At 50.1% G+C, this 13,668-nt stretch overlaps 1 protein-coding gene across 4 annotated transcripts in view; it reads right to left on the bottom strand.

Moving 5' to 3' along the window:
* Efcab6 (EF-hand calcium binding domain 6) overlaps positions 1 to 13,668 on the bottom strand; it is a 187,472-nt gene that overhangs the window by 44,986 nt on the left and 128,818 nt on the right. For 3 of the 4 annotated variants that reach the window (XM_050130560.1, XM_050130566.1, XM_050130573.1), the window contains 3 exons: positions 11,942 to 12,075; positions 8,170 to 8,402; positions 2,781 to 2,877 (listed from right to left, as the gene is read on the bottom strand). In XM_050130560.1, coding sequence (XP_049986517.1) covers positions 2,781 to 2,877; positions 8,170 to 8,402; positions 11,942 to 12,075 — 464 coding nt within the window. Of the gene's footprint in view, positions 1 to 2,780; positions 2,878 to 8,169; positions 8,403 to 11,941; positions 12,076 to 13,668 lie in introns of those variants that run through there. The other variant, XM_050130578.1, reaches the window with a different exon arrangement.

Genomic DNA, 13,668 nt, shown 5'->3' with positions numbered 1-13,668 from the left:
GGGGGGGGGGGGGGGGGGGGGGGGGGGGGGGGGTGTAACACCCAAAATGTAGTCTGTCTGGTCTCTGCAGAAGCGTGCTGACTGCTGGCCTAAGATAATATTCTTTCCCTCCATCCAGATGGAGGCTGCATGGTGATTCCTTTAATTCTCTTTAAATTACATGTTTGTGGTCTATATACCCCACCCCAGAAGAGTCCCAGCTTTAACATAACCAGGCCAACAGCACTGGGTCCTAGCATAGGCCCGGCATGTAGGAGTCCTAGAAGGCATCGCACTGTCCCAAGGGCATGCAGACACCCGAGCAAACAACTACCTCCAGCTGTTAGATGTGGAAGAGTGAGGCCTGAGGGTGAGCTGCTGCCTACGGAAGCCCAAGGTTCGAGGAAGACAGAAGAACCCTTCCTCCTCACGCTGTGAGCCCAGCGTGACAAGTTGGACAGCACTTGACAAGTTGGCTTCCGACCAATCACACCTGAGGGCAAGCATGTACCAGCAAATGGAACCAACCGTAAGTGAGAACTGGTTGCCTTGGCGGGGTGGGATTCATCACACAAAGTGCTTGAAAATCCTTCACTGTGATCCGTCACATGGGCAGAGGGGGAAACAGTCACGTGATCATCTCAATGGATGCAGAAGCACATGACAAAACCTGACCCTCACTGGTGACAATACCTTTCAGCACACTAGGATCAGAAGGGAGTGTCCTTAACCAGACAGGAAGACAGCTAGAAAATTCCCAGAGCTGGCAACTGTGCCTGGCCGTAAGCTGTCCACGAGAGCAGAACAGAACAGCAGGTGGAAATGGGCAACTCTTGGTCAGAGCAGGGAGGAGGCAGAGGAAAGGAGGCTGGCCTGCCACCTTGGAGAGGGGACAGCAATAAGGAGGACGGAGTTAAAGGAGGGTGCAGCCTGCCTCACTGGGCCACACAGCCCACTCTATTGAGGGCACAGTGTGGAGGAAAAGTGGACCTGGGCTTAAGAGAATCAAACAGAACTCTGTATTAGGCAGGAGCCAAAAAAGAACCAATAGGAGGACAGATGATGACCTATCCAGACATGGAAGGGTCACCCCTAAAGACAGAGGGAGGATACTCCAGCGTGCAAGTGTGACCTTCCTTTCTAGAGTGAAGTCACTGTGTCCTAGAGTCAGGAAGAACCCCCTTCTGCCCATCCTGTGCTGTTGTCCTGTGGTTTAGCTGTCACAGCCATTGTCAATTGGATATCCATGACACCACAACTTATGAGCTTGCTCATGGGGGCCATGTGCCTTGGAAATGCACTTCCTGTCATCTCATCAAGATGGGCTAAATCAGCTCTTACGATGCCTGCCGGTAGGCTGTTGTGCGAATCACTGGGGGGCCTTTCTCAGATTTTCCCCTTAAACCTTAAATCCTCCCCAGCATGAGCTAACACCAGGAACTTCTCCACAGACTCCTGAGCTTCACACTTTCCTTCCACCGGTGACCCTGAAATAAGAGCTGAAGTGGGAAGAATCTAGTGGTGTGTCTCTGGGGTTGTTTGTGTGCTTTGTCAACACACAGATTTTTCTTAAACACCCAGATGATGTTTTCAGGCTGGTATTCTTCAGGGGCATGAAATTAAAATGATTAATTCTTGAAAGATACTCACACTATCTTAGATTAATAAACCCAATTAAAAATTTGAAAATCATAAACTTAATATCTTTCTTCCCCTCTCCCTCTCAATAGTAGTTCATGTATCTCAGGTTGGTCTCAAACTTACTTTGTAACTGAAGCTGACCTTGAACTCCTGATCCCACTACCTCCACTTTCCTAGAGCTGGGAACCACCATACCTGAGTTTTCTTTTTTTCTTTCTTTCTTTCTTTCTTTCTTTCTTTCCTTCCTTCCTTCCTTCCTTCCTTCCTTCTTGCTTCCTTCCTTCCTTTTGTTTTGTTTTTTGTTTTCTCAAGAGACAGGGTTTCTCTGTAGCTTTTGGAGCCTGTCCTAGAACTCACTTTGTAGACCAGGCTGGCCTCAAACTCACAGATATCTACCTGCCTCTGCCTCCCGAGTGCTGGGATTAAAGGTGTGTACCACCACAGCCTTCCTTCTTTCCTTCCTTCCTTCCTTCCTTCCTTCCTTCCTTCCTTCCTTCTTTCCTTCCTTCTTTCCTTCCTTCTTTCCTTCCTTCCTCCCTCCCTCCCTTCCTTCCGAGACACAGCCTTCCTATACAGCCTCATTCTGCCCATGACTCTCAGGGATCTCACTACCTTGGCCTCCCTGATCAAGAGTGCTAGAATGGCAGGCACACACCACTATGGGCAACTTCTTTCCTCTACCTTTGTGCGCATGTGCACATTCCACAGTACATGTGTGGAGGTCAAAGGACAACATGGAAGAGTCAGTTCTCCTCTTCCCCACGTGGGTTCTGGGGATTGAACTCAGGTCTTCCAACTTGGCAGCAAGTTCCTCTACCTGCTGAGACATCTCACCAGTTCTTTATTGTATTTTTGAGCATCTTTGGTAACTGCTAATGTTTTAAAAACAGAATACCTTCTTTGGAGGTATTCACTTTCCTTGGTTGTTAAAAGTAGACAAAAAATGTTCTAGGTCTTTATAGTTATACCATCTCTATTACTTAACAACAATAGAAATATCCAAATAACTTCATCATAACCGCAGTCACTGATGGTGTTTTGGTTAGAGACAAAGCCATTCGGAGTGCTGTGGAAAGTCTGTGATGAACAGCAGGAACCAGCACCGTGGGTACCTGGCGCTGTCTCAGCTCTGCACCGCTTGGCTCCCTCCCCTTCCTTACCTTGGACAGGTCTGCCCATCTGGTTTTGGCTTTGATGACGAGGTACTGATGAGCCTGCTCACAGGCTAGTTCTGAATCTGCAACTTTCTGTTTATATCTTAAAAGAAAAACAAACAACTGTGTTTAGAAGTGACAGGATTAGGATTCCCCCAAAGCCCCCTCCCACCCTTGATGTTTCAAAGATGCCATCACAGGCTGTGGTTTCACATCTAGTCCAACGGTTCTCACAACACGTTATTTCTCCCGGCTCCATGGCAGGGGGCCTTTGGAAACTTTATTTTCAGATTTAAGAAAAATCATCCTTCCCCCAGCACACAAAGCTCACAGGACCTGTTTCCTCCCTGGGGATGTTGGAAAACAGAATATATGTATAATATAATGTGTTTTAGGAAGCAAACAACTAGCAATGTTTAGTTCTGATTTTGCAAATCCAGATGAAAGAAGAGACTCAAGTCAGCCGAGGAGCAATTAAAAAGCATGGAGGTTCCTTCTCCCAAACCCAGCTACTTTTCCTTCTCAAGATTTATTTTCATAATTTCTAAACATGATGTGTATATATGGGGGCAGTAAGTGCACATGAGTGTAGGTGCCCTCAGAGGAGCGGGGCTGCAGGCAGTTGGAGCTGCCTGACAGTGGTGGGAACTGAACTCGGGGCCCCGTAAGAGCAGGGTGTGCTCCTAACGGCTGAGATCCCTGTGTAATGAATTTTCAAGGGGTAAGCTTATAGGATTCAAAGATTATCACAACTCCTTTGTATTTACTTACAGATGAGGGACACTTAAGAGACCTTAAAAAGACCTTGTGCTGCTGGCCTGGCAAGCCTGCGTGAGACACAGTGGTGGCTGTGGCTGGAGAGGGAGGAGGATGCCTGGGCTTTTCTGCCTACCAAGCAGATCAGGAAAGTGTGGACGACTGAGACCACTGGCCTGGCTAGTGGCTGTCTTCAGGATCCGTGCCTTTCTCTGGGCCCTGTTACCTGCCTCCTAGTCTGACCCTTCTAGCCTTTAACACTTAATGCTTCTGATATCTCTGACCACACCTCCTCTACCCACAGAGCAATGCTATAAATGTCTGGCCTCACCCATGTTTCTTCGCCATTTCTCTCCAACTGCCTACTGGACTGCTTAGAATCACGGAACTTCAAGGGTGGGAAAGGATCCGCTGCTCTGTCACCCCAGCCCCTGTGGTTGTAGCTCCTGTGGGGGGCCTGCAAAGGCTGGCAGGAGCCTGTGATTTCTTTCTCCACTGGCATGTGAGGATGGAAGCCCGGTGAGGTGCTGAGGGGTGGGGGCTTCCCTGGGTGGCCCTACACTGTGCAGAGCAGCAGCTTTGGGTGGCTTGCCCTCTGTCTCCACTCTTGAAAGCCGCATTCTGACCCGAGTTACTTTAAGCACCGAGATGGAACAAGGCTGCATCTTGTTTACACAAGTAAACAACCACCATCTGCCAGCACAGCAGGAGTCAAAACCTGGTAAATAATTTATCTGTGCCAATAAATAACAGCACCTGTGAATAGGTGGGATCCTATCAGAAACAGTAGGCACGAGTTTATCTGTCCTGCCAGATGTAGCCCCTCTTGCCTGGGCCTATTAAAGGAGTACCTTAAGATGAGACCAGCCACCTGGAAAACGGTCATGGGGAAGGACCCTGCCTCTGTTCCTGGGCTCCAGCTCAGGTGTAGGTTCTCGTGTGGTTGACATGTGGCTCACTTCAAACTGTCACTCAGAACAACCTGCCATGCTGACCTGTGCTTGGCAACTTTGTGGCCTGGACAGCCCTGTGCTGGAGGTTATGGCATTGTGATCTGTTTATTACAGATACTTCCCCTGCATCCACACAGGATCCCGGCCTCCAGTACAGCGCTTTGGAAGGCACTCTGTAGCCTGTACATATAGATGACTGGGACCTGAGAGTTACTAAGACTGCAATATAAGCTGGGCTTGGAGGTGTACACCTCAGCTCTCAGGAGTGAGGGGAGGAAGAGTTCTCAGGCCAGTTTGGGCTGTACAAAGAGACCTGTCTCAAGAAAATAAAACTGAAAACCCATACAAACATTGGCTCATAAGAACTTGTGTCACCAGTGGCCACAGGAGTCAAGTGAAAGGAAGAGTACTTGGGGAAACTGAGGCCACTTGTGAACTCAGGACCATTAGTGGATTGTGGTATCACAGGAAGACACAAACATACTGTTATGGCCACAGATTGCTCACAGGGAAAGCTGTCACCATTAAACTCTCTTAATAATATCTGTTCACAGAGGCCTTTCCTGGACCTCCCTAGAGGTGCTCCAGGACCTCGGGCACTGGCTACCCCAACCAAATCATACACCCTATTATTAACCAAGCAGCCTGCCTACAACCCTGCTGCTTCTCTAGGCTCTGGGCCTCCATCATCACACAGCTACCCAGGCTCAGGCTTTTCTACCCTTGCCTCTTCTCCCCGTGCATCGATCCTGTTCCATCTCTTCCAGCAATGCCTCATTCCTTTCTTGTTCCTTGGCACCTTAGGTTCTGACAACTGTCACACTAGCTTTGCTCTGGTCAGCCACGGCAAACACAGGACCAAAACCTGCAGTCACTGACTACAAAGTCTATAGCCTTAAGGAACTATGGTTTAATACAAATGCCAGACAAAAGCAATCAGATTACCTCAGAGACAAGTGTCCCAGCAGAAAGGAGGCTAAAGCCGGGGACCAGGGAACAGCTCACAGGCAGTGTGAAGGTTCAGGGAACCCCTGGGCCTTGAGAGGCTGCGATGCAATCCTTGCCACCCTCCTCCCCCATCTCTCCGTCCCCTTTCATTGCCCTAAAGGCAGACCTAGGAGAGGCATTACTTACACGACTACCACCAGACTCAACCCTAAGATTTTCTAGTTGGAAATTAGATCCTGAGCAGGAGAGTGGGCAGTCAGAGAGGGGAGTGAGCTAGGAGAAGGCCCCACATCTGTCAGAAGTCCAGATCTATCTCTGGTGTTAGCTGGTGGCCTAGCAGTGGCTCTGCCTGCCATGCCACTGGGCTTGGCCCTGGGGGTGTACCATGATGTCCCTAGAGGAGTGCTGTAATGGCTTGTAGGAGGAAGGCTGGGACTCTCAGGCTAAAGAGACTGTGAGCCAACGACCTACTGAGACAGGCCTACTAGTCAATATACCACAGAGGATTCTAATAGGAGCAGGGTATCATAACAAATACTGCGAAGGCCCAGCAGCATTCTGAACAGGCCTGGCACTTATGCAAACGTTGTTCTCTGGCCTCGAATCACCTTCTACCAACTGAAAGATTCCTCCTCACATTCAAGACCCAGTCAAGTGTACCTGCTTCTTCTGGACTCCTGTCTCTACCCTCCCTGGGCTCTAGTGCGGCTCTTTACTGCTGTGTCCTTCTCAGCACTGATCCCTGTTCACATTGGCACCACTGAAGCCAGACAGTTCCCAGCACCAAGCTGGTCCTTTGCAAATATCCAACAAGTGAGCAGGTGTGACCAAGACATATCACTAGACAGCTAAGTCTATGCTCATTCTGCATATTCTCCAAAATACTGTTTGGCAGCATTATTATATTATTATTTAAAATTATACATCTGTGTGAACATGTGTTTGTGTTAAGTGCATGTGAGGATAGGTGCCCAAGGAGGCCAGAGATGTCATACCTCCCTAGAGCTGGAGTTAAAGGTATGTGGGTACTGACAACCAAAATCATGTCCTCTAAACAGGTTCCTAGTCTCTCCATTTATGTGTGTGTGTGTGGTGGATACATACATGTGAATGCAGACGCCCTATGGAGGGCAGAAGAAGGTATGAGATCCCCTGGAGCTGGAGTTGTATGTGGTTGTGAGCCTGGGAGCCAAATTCAGGTCTTCTGTGTGCGCAGCAAATGCTCCTAACAACTGAGCCATCTCTTTTCCCCCTGGCAGGATTGTGTTGGTTCCACTTCGATGTTAAGCAAACAGATCTCACATTAACACCCTCTAGAACCTGAGTGAGGACTGTGGGCATCCCGCTCCTGTGTCACGTGACCATTTTTCTTAGGAAGGGATTATAGTCATTTTCTTGCTCCCCATTCCCAGTAATAATTACAATAAAACCAATAAATTCAGGGTGAATTAAGCAAGGGACATGGTCAAAGAGCTTCTGTAGCATTGTGAAATGTTACCAGGGTTTGGTACAGGGCCATACCTCCGGCAGCTCCATGTGCTTAGAGAGAGGGAATTGTGGTTTGCAGCCCTTCAGCACCCCAGGAGGGGGGAAGTTCTGCTCGTATGTCAAGAAAAACTGCTGGGAAGAAGTCTGTAAGTACTTGCCTTGCAAGCCTGAGGACGCAAGTTGAAGCCTCAGCACCTATGTAAGAAGCTAGCTGTGGTGGCACATGTTTGTGATCCAATGCTAGGAATGTGGAGACAGGAGGATTCTGGAGCTCAGTGACCAGCCAGTCTAGCTTAGTGAGCCCCACATTTCAGTGAGAGGTACTGTCTCAAAGGTAAGGTAGACAACTCCCAGGAACACCCTGAGGTCGACTCGGGGGCTGACCTCTGAGCTCCACACACCAGTGCACACATGCACACGCACTCACATCCATATGTGCATAGACACGAACACACTTTAGAAAGAATGACGCTGCAATTGTCCAGGACAGACCAGCTGCTCTGCACATGTGTCAGATTTCTGCAGCTGGCATTGTGTGCTTCTGTGGCAGGTGTCTGGTAGGTGGTAGCCGCACTCACTCTGATCTCAAAGGTCAGAGGAGCAATGAGGGAAGCCTGGGTGGGCACTGAGACTCTCCTGACCAGGGTGAGGTCTTGTGGGTTAGGCAGGGGTGTAGAGGCACCGCTGTCCAGGAGAGGCTGGAAGGAGGTTCCTTCATCTCCTGAGAAATTCTGTGCCACCCTAATGGACGTCTAGAGCTGAGGAGGAGAAAAGGGCATGCATTCACGTGGACAGGTCCTGAGTTTGCTTCAAAGGGGCACTTGAACCTTGCTCCTGTGAGGCCCCGCCCCCTGCCCTACAGTGGCCTTGCCAATGTCAGCCTTGAAAGACTGAGCAGAAAGTACACATCTGACTCCAGGCAGAGAAATGGACAAGTAGGTACGTGTCTGCATTTACACATACGAGAAAAAGCCTGGAACAATAAGCAGTGAGTTATGAAGTCACACCCCATAATGGAACTTTGTGTGTCTTATTTGTTACACTTGCCATGTGGTGTGTGTGTACACATGTGCGTGTATGTGTGTGCATGTGTGTGTTTTCTTAACCTCAGAAAAAAAAAAACCAGACGGCTCCAGAGTCAATTTTGTGTCCCACTGTGGCTGCAGCAGAACCGCTGGCCTTCCAGATGGCGAGGCTGGCACACACCGACAGTTCTGACCACACTGATGGCTCTGACATCACCTTCTTACCTAATGAGCCTCTGAGGGGCCTCATCTGCTCTCCAGGGCCTCTTCTCACACAGGTTCTGAAACTCTCGGAAGTTTAGGGTGACACTAAGTCTCAAGCCCAGGAGGCTGAGGAAGCGCTCATACTCGCAGTCCTTCATGTTGAGCTGTAGGTGCTGTAGCAATCTGTGAAGATCATGCATGTTGATTATGCCATCCCTGTCAGTGTCTACTTTAAAGAAGGCAGAGTAGGGGTCCTAGAAACAAAATGCACACGTCAACACACTTCCCTTCCATGCCTCCTCGTCATCACAGCCGCCCCCCTGCAGAGACACACAGAGACCCCACCACTCCTAGCTCCCTGGCCCTGAATGACTCTCTTGGGAGTGAGAACCTGCTGGAGAGTGCTGACAGCGTGGGTCACCTGTGTGTCCCTTGCCTGTGTATGGACTGAGGAAAGCAGGTAGGACTTCCTAGAAATTTAAAGCTCTCCCTGCTTCCTGGAGTGTTTGGAATGTCTGGCCACTTCTCTTTCCAGATAGGCAAATTCTATGCCAGGTTTCACACCCAGGAGCCCCATGCCCCAAGCCTTCTGTCTGGAAAGCAGGGAAGGGACCCATAGCTCTGTCCATGGTACTCCCCAGAGTACCTTGGTTCCTTGGTTCCAATTTTGCATATGAAGAAACAAGTTCAAGGGTCACTGGGAACTTAAGTGCTGGCATCTCCCACAGCAGACTTGTCACACTCTCTTGGTGCCAGTGTCACTTTGGGCCAGGCATATGACCTTGAGCATCTATAAAATTGCTAAGGAATGTGGTGTGGGAAGTCTTTCTGTATATGTGTTGCTTTTATTGGTTAATGAATAAAGAAGCTCTTTGGCCCATGATAGCACAGAATAGAGTTAGATGGGAAAATTAAACTGAATGCTGGAAGAAAGCAAGTGGGTCGCCTACAGGAGACAGACACACTGGAACCTTGCCGGTAAGGCACAGTCACATGGCAATACAGATTAATAGAAATGGGTTAAGATGTAAGAGCTAGTCAATAAGAAGCAAGAGCTAATAGGCTAAACAGTGATTTAATTAATATAGTTTCTGTGTGGTTATTTCAGGTCTGGGCGGCCAGGAAATGAACGAGTAGCCTTCTGCCAACAAGAATGTGCCACACTGTAGAGGCCACTTGGCATGTTTTGTGAGTGTCCTAAAATTCTGTTTGTCACTATGTTTGTTGCCTAAAATCAGACAGAAATTGTGAGTCTCTTTCTAGGACAACACCCACCTTATGGCCACAATGTACATTGTACTCTGGCTTGCAACGCTGCTGACATAGTTTTAGTACCCTTGTGTCTGTGGGTCCCTCACACAGCTCTTCCCTGGGAACCTGTCTGGTGTCCTAGAGGCACCACCCAGATCCCCTCGTTCTACAGCTCCCCAGTAGGAGTTGTTCAGAACATTGAGTTGGCTTGTTCCATGTTAGTGTCTAATTAGATGCTCTGGGATTTTGTGGGAAGTTCTAGCTGAGTTTGCTCACTGATTCACTCACCAAACATTACTATGTGCAATCACTGTGCTGAACACTGTGGGGATTGTTTAGATGCCTCTGGCTCTGCCTCAGAGTCACTGCCATCCAGAGGAGAGGGGGCCCTGGGTGAAATTCTCAGTGAGGCTGCAGACCCATGGTTCATTGCTTCTCTCTAAGTCTGGCTCTGAGTTTCTCATACTCGAGATGCTAAGATGTCCAGAATGAACAAGGCCAAAGGCAAACTTCTTGCTAATCCTCACAGGCTTCTCGCCTCGGCAGACAGTAGCTTGTTCTGATTAACTGCTCTGACCACATCCTCAGAGTCCCAAGTCCTCCCTTTCATGGCTCTAGAATGTGTCACACATCCCACTTGTTCCCTGTACCTGGAAACTGTCCTTCATGCCTAACTGCCTCAATCCCATCTAAAGCCCGGATCCCTCAAGAATCTAACAGAATCCTGGCTACCGTGTCATCTACATCAGGTTATCCCTGTGCCCTGGCCATTCATGCTGCCCATTCCATGCTCCGTGTCTCCCTATAGACAGCCCAACGTATGAACTCCATCCTTTTCTACCACCTTCCCCCTGCTGCTCTCAGATGCCCAAGGCTGCCTCGGGCCATGTCAGTGAGCCCTTCCTCCACAGCCACAGTGTCTGCAAAGCTTGTCTGTCTCGCTCCTTGCCTCTGCCTGCAGGTTGACTCACAAGCACAAGACTTGCGCTCCTGTCTGTCTGGCTCGAGCGCCAGTTCCCAGAGCAATGTCCCACAGCCATATGTGATAAAGCTTGTTGGATAAATGAGGCTAAGAGTATGCTCTGGGTACCTGTCAGGTGCTAACTCTCCACTGGGTGCAGCAGAAACACAGCCCTTGACATATGGTCCTCTCACAGTGCTGGAGAGGAAAGACAGGAAGCAGGTGATAGCACTCCAATGTGACACACAGCACAGCAGCCGAGAGTGAGACCAGTGTCCCGCCAGCCTTCAGTGCTGTGCTACTGGCACAACTGAGGACCTGGTGCCTGTAATTCCCACAAGTTTACAAACTTCTGTCACTCCTCATCTCATCAGTGCCCCCACTACAGTGTGACAACCCCAAGTATCAACACACAGGCCTTGCATCTGAACAGATACACTCTACTTCCTAGCTATTACTTTCAATAGATGTTGGACTTTGGGTAAGTTTCTCTCCATCTCTGACCATCAGCTTCCTCAATGAAGATAAATACATGTGTTCAAACCCGGCACACCATGTGAAGCCTCACATGTTCACCAACGAAGCACTGCTCACGCTGTGCTGCAAGCAGCTGGCAGTCACTTGGGGTACTGTGGTGAGTGGTGAAGGGATGCTGGGGATTCTGGACCAAGCTGCTTACAACGGCATGCAGACTGGGTGCCCTGAGGGCCAACTGATCTGCGGGGCTCATGTCAGGGCTTAAGGACAACAGGAAGGAAGATGAGGTGGCCAAAGTTGTCCCAACAGAGAGGACAGGTTGCCCAGGAAGGGAACAGAAAATGCAAACAAGATGGGGGTCATGCCAGAGCAGAACCGGAGTGAAGTGGGTGACTGACCAGAGCCACGTGGTTAGATGCAGACCATGAAGTGGAAAACGGAGTGTGGAAAGGTAACATGCCATCTTCCTGTGGGTCTGCTTCTTTCTGCTCATTGTATAAAGGAATGGGACGAAGGAGCAGAAGCCTGGACCTGCAGAGACACAGCCACTGGTATGCTGGTTCGCTGTCCTTGCCAGCCAGGTGATCAGGTTGAAGGTCAAGTTCAGGTTGACGATCGAGCATTTGATTTGGGCTTCAGAGTTGGGGCAGGGGCCCCTTCCTCCTCTGGGTGGTCCTCCTTAAAGGGTTCTGCCTTGCTGTCCCACGGTACTCTACTAAGATCCCCTCAGCAGCCAGTCACAGTGCCTATGAGTGTCACTTACTGTCTGTGTCTTGGGCAAGAGAAGACTCCAGGGTACTCACACATGTGGTACAGACTCCGGCATGCAGTGAGCATGCAACATTTGTTTGGTGAGTGAATAAGTGCAAATGGGTGTGTAAAGGACCCTGAGTCCACTGTCCCATGTGTGGCCACGCCCCCTGAGAAGAGGGGCTCCTGATTTCTACCATCAGTGCTGACTGGGCATTTCAGCAGAGTGGGGCCTCACAGTTAGGCTGCCGACCCCACCCGAGCCAGCCCCTGTGTGTCTCCTGGAGCCACCAGGGTGGGGTGTGAGCAGGGCGGAGCCTTACAGAAACTATGAAATAGAGGATCACAAGTTACCCGGAACGACTCCTTCAGCTTCTTTGGGAAGAGTCTCTGGCATTCTTCAGCCGGCATGAAGTGTTCATCCAAGTTTGTTTTCGAGGCAGCGCGTGGCTGCAGTGGATTAGTTTCCTGTCCACTCGGCTTAGTGTCTGAAAGGATATCAAGTGGGGGACGGCCATGAGCTCTGCGCCCACCCCGTGTATGCTTCCCTGGTTGAGTAAGACCCCTCGTGGCACGGCGTCCCCTGGCCCCAGCAGAGCACTGCTATTGGCAGGACGACCTTCTTTACCCCCAACATGTCTCAGAAAGGCTCTTATCTCAAAGGAAGTGACCTTAGTGTGTAACCTGTCCCATGATTCTGTCCTTCCTTGGTGTAGCTCCTGATTCCCAGGGCCAGAGGAGGACTTCTGCCTCTTTTTCCCCCCTCTCTCTAGACTCATGTCCTAAAGACAGGACATGAAATTAGGCCCCTGCTCATTAATTCAGCAGGCTTTCCTTACCACTGTATCCTTGCCAGGGGACATCATTAATGACATCACGCCAGGGCAACTTCACAGAGTTCACAGTCTTGGGCCATAGGGGATTCTGCACAGGGAGCACTTAGCAGAGCTAACGGCATATGGTGAGCACGTGGCACTTGTTTGGTAGTGGTGGAGTGGCACTGTGTGGGTGCTCAGGTTCTGAGCTGACCTCATCACCATGAACATGCCCCTTGCAAAGAGGCCTCCTTGCGTATCCCACAAGGATGACAGAGCAACATGGGGGAGGGGTTCCAGAGTTAGAGCCTTCCAACTACATGAAGAACTAGATATTCACGCCCCCTTTCAGCGCAAGGAAGTGTATGGTGTGCTAGCGATGGGGCTCACAGGGTCCCTGGCTGCTCCAGGCAGCACTCTGGATTGTATGGCTAGAACTTCTGGAGCCTGATGGCCAATTGCAGCCTCCTCACTCATCCCATGCCCACCAGGAGAGGCCAACCTACTACACATTCTGCATGGCTGCAGTAACATGTGGGGTCTTTGGGAGGTTGCAGGGTGGGGTTAGGGCTCCCTAACTTCTCCACCTCATAGTAGGGGCTTGCTATTTTTCGGCAGATGACCTGATCTGATCCCTCCACAGTGACTACCTCTGACACACACATATGCGTGCACGTACACACACACAGACACACACAAATATACACATACACAAACATATACATGCACATGTGTGTGCCTTCCTAAGGTCACTAGCACATGACTTTCCCTTCCTGAACGTCAAGTCAGACAGAAGGTGAGAGCATTTTAAGCTGTTCCTACTGTCCCTGCTACCTAGTACCTTCCCCCGCCCCACCCTACCAGGAGTAGGATTCTCTTGTTGTATAAGTAGGGATGCTGCCTGGGGCGTGCTCTCCAAGGCAATGATGTCACCCCTCAAAGCCAGTGTCAGGGGAAGAGAGTGCCCAGGGTCACTAGAGCTGCCCAGTCAGCCACCCCATAGATTTTCCGTGGCAATGAGAAGTACACGCCTCCACAGGAACATGAACCACACACGAACTTAGTAGCTGTGGTAGGCAACTGGAGGCAGGAAGGTGACAGTCCTGGGACCTTAAAGAGTCAGAGGTCCAGCTTTCCTTGCTCTCTTAAGACTATACCATCTGCCCTCAACTGCCAAGGAGCAGGAGACACAGGTGGCCGAGGAGGTGACTCAGCTCTGCCTTATCTCATGACACAAAATCTGGTTCCCAACTTTTTACGGGCCGT

The sequence above is a fragment of the Alexandromys fortis genome, unplaced genomic scaffold (genome assembly GCF_014885135.2).
Source record: "Alexandromys fortis isolate MF-2015 unplaced genomic scaffold, M_Fortis_MF-2015_v1.1 scaffold_28, whole genome shotgun sequence".
Classification (NCBI taxonomy): Eukaryota; Metazoa; Chordata; class Mammalia; order Rodentia; family Cricetidae; genus Alexandromys; species Alexandromys fortis.
Note: the sequence above shows the minus strand (reverse complement) of the source record. Positions and strands in the feature narration are given on the sequence as shown.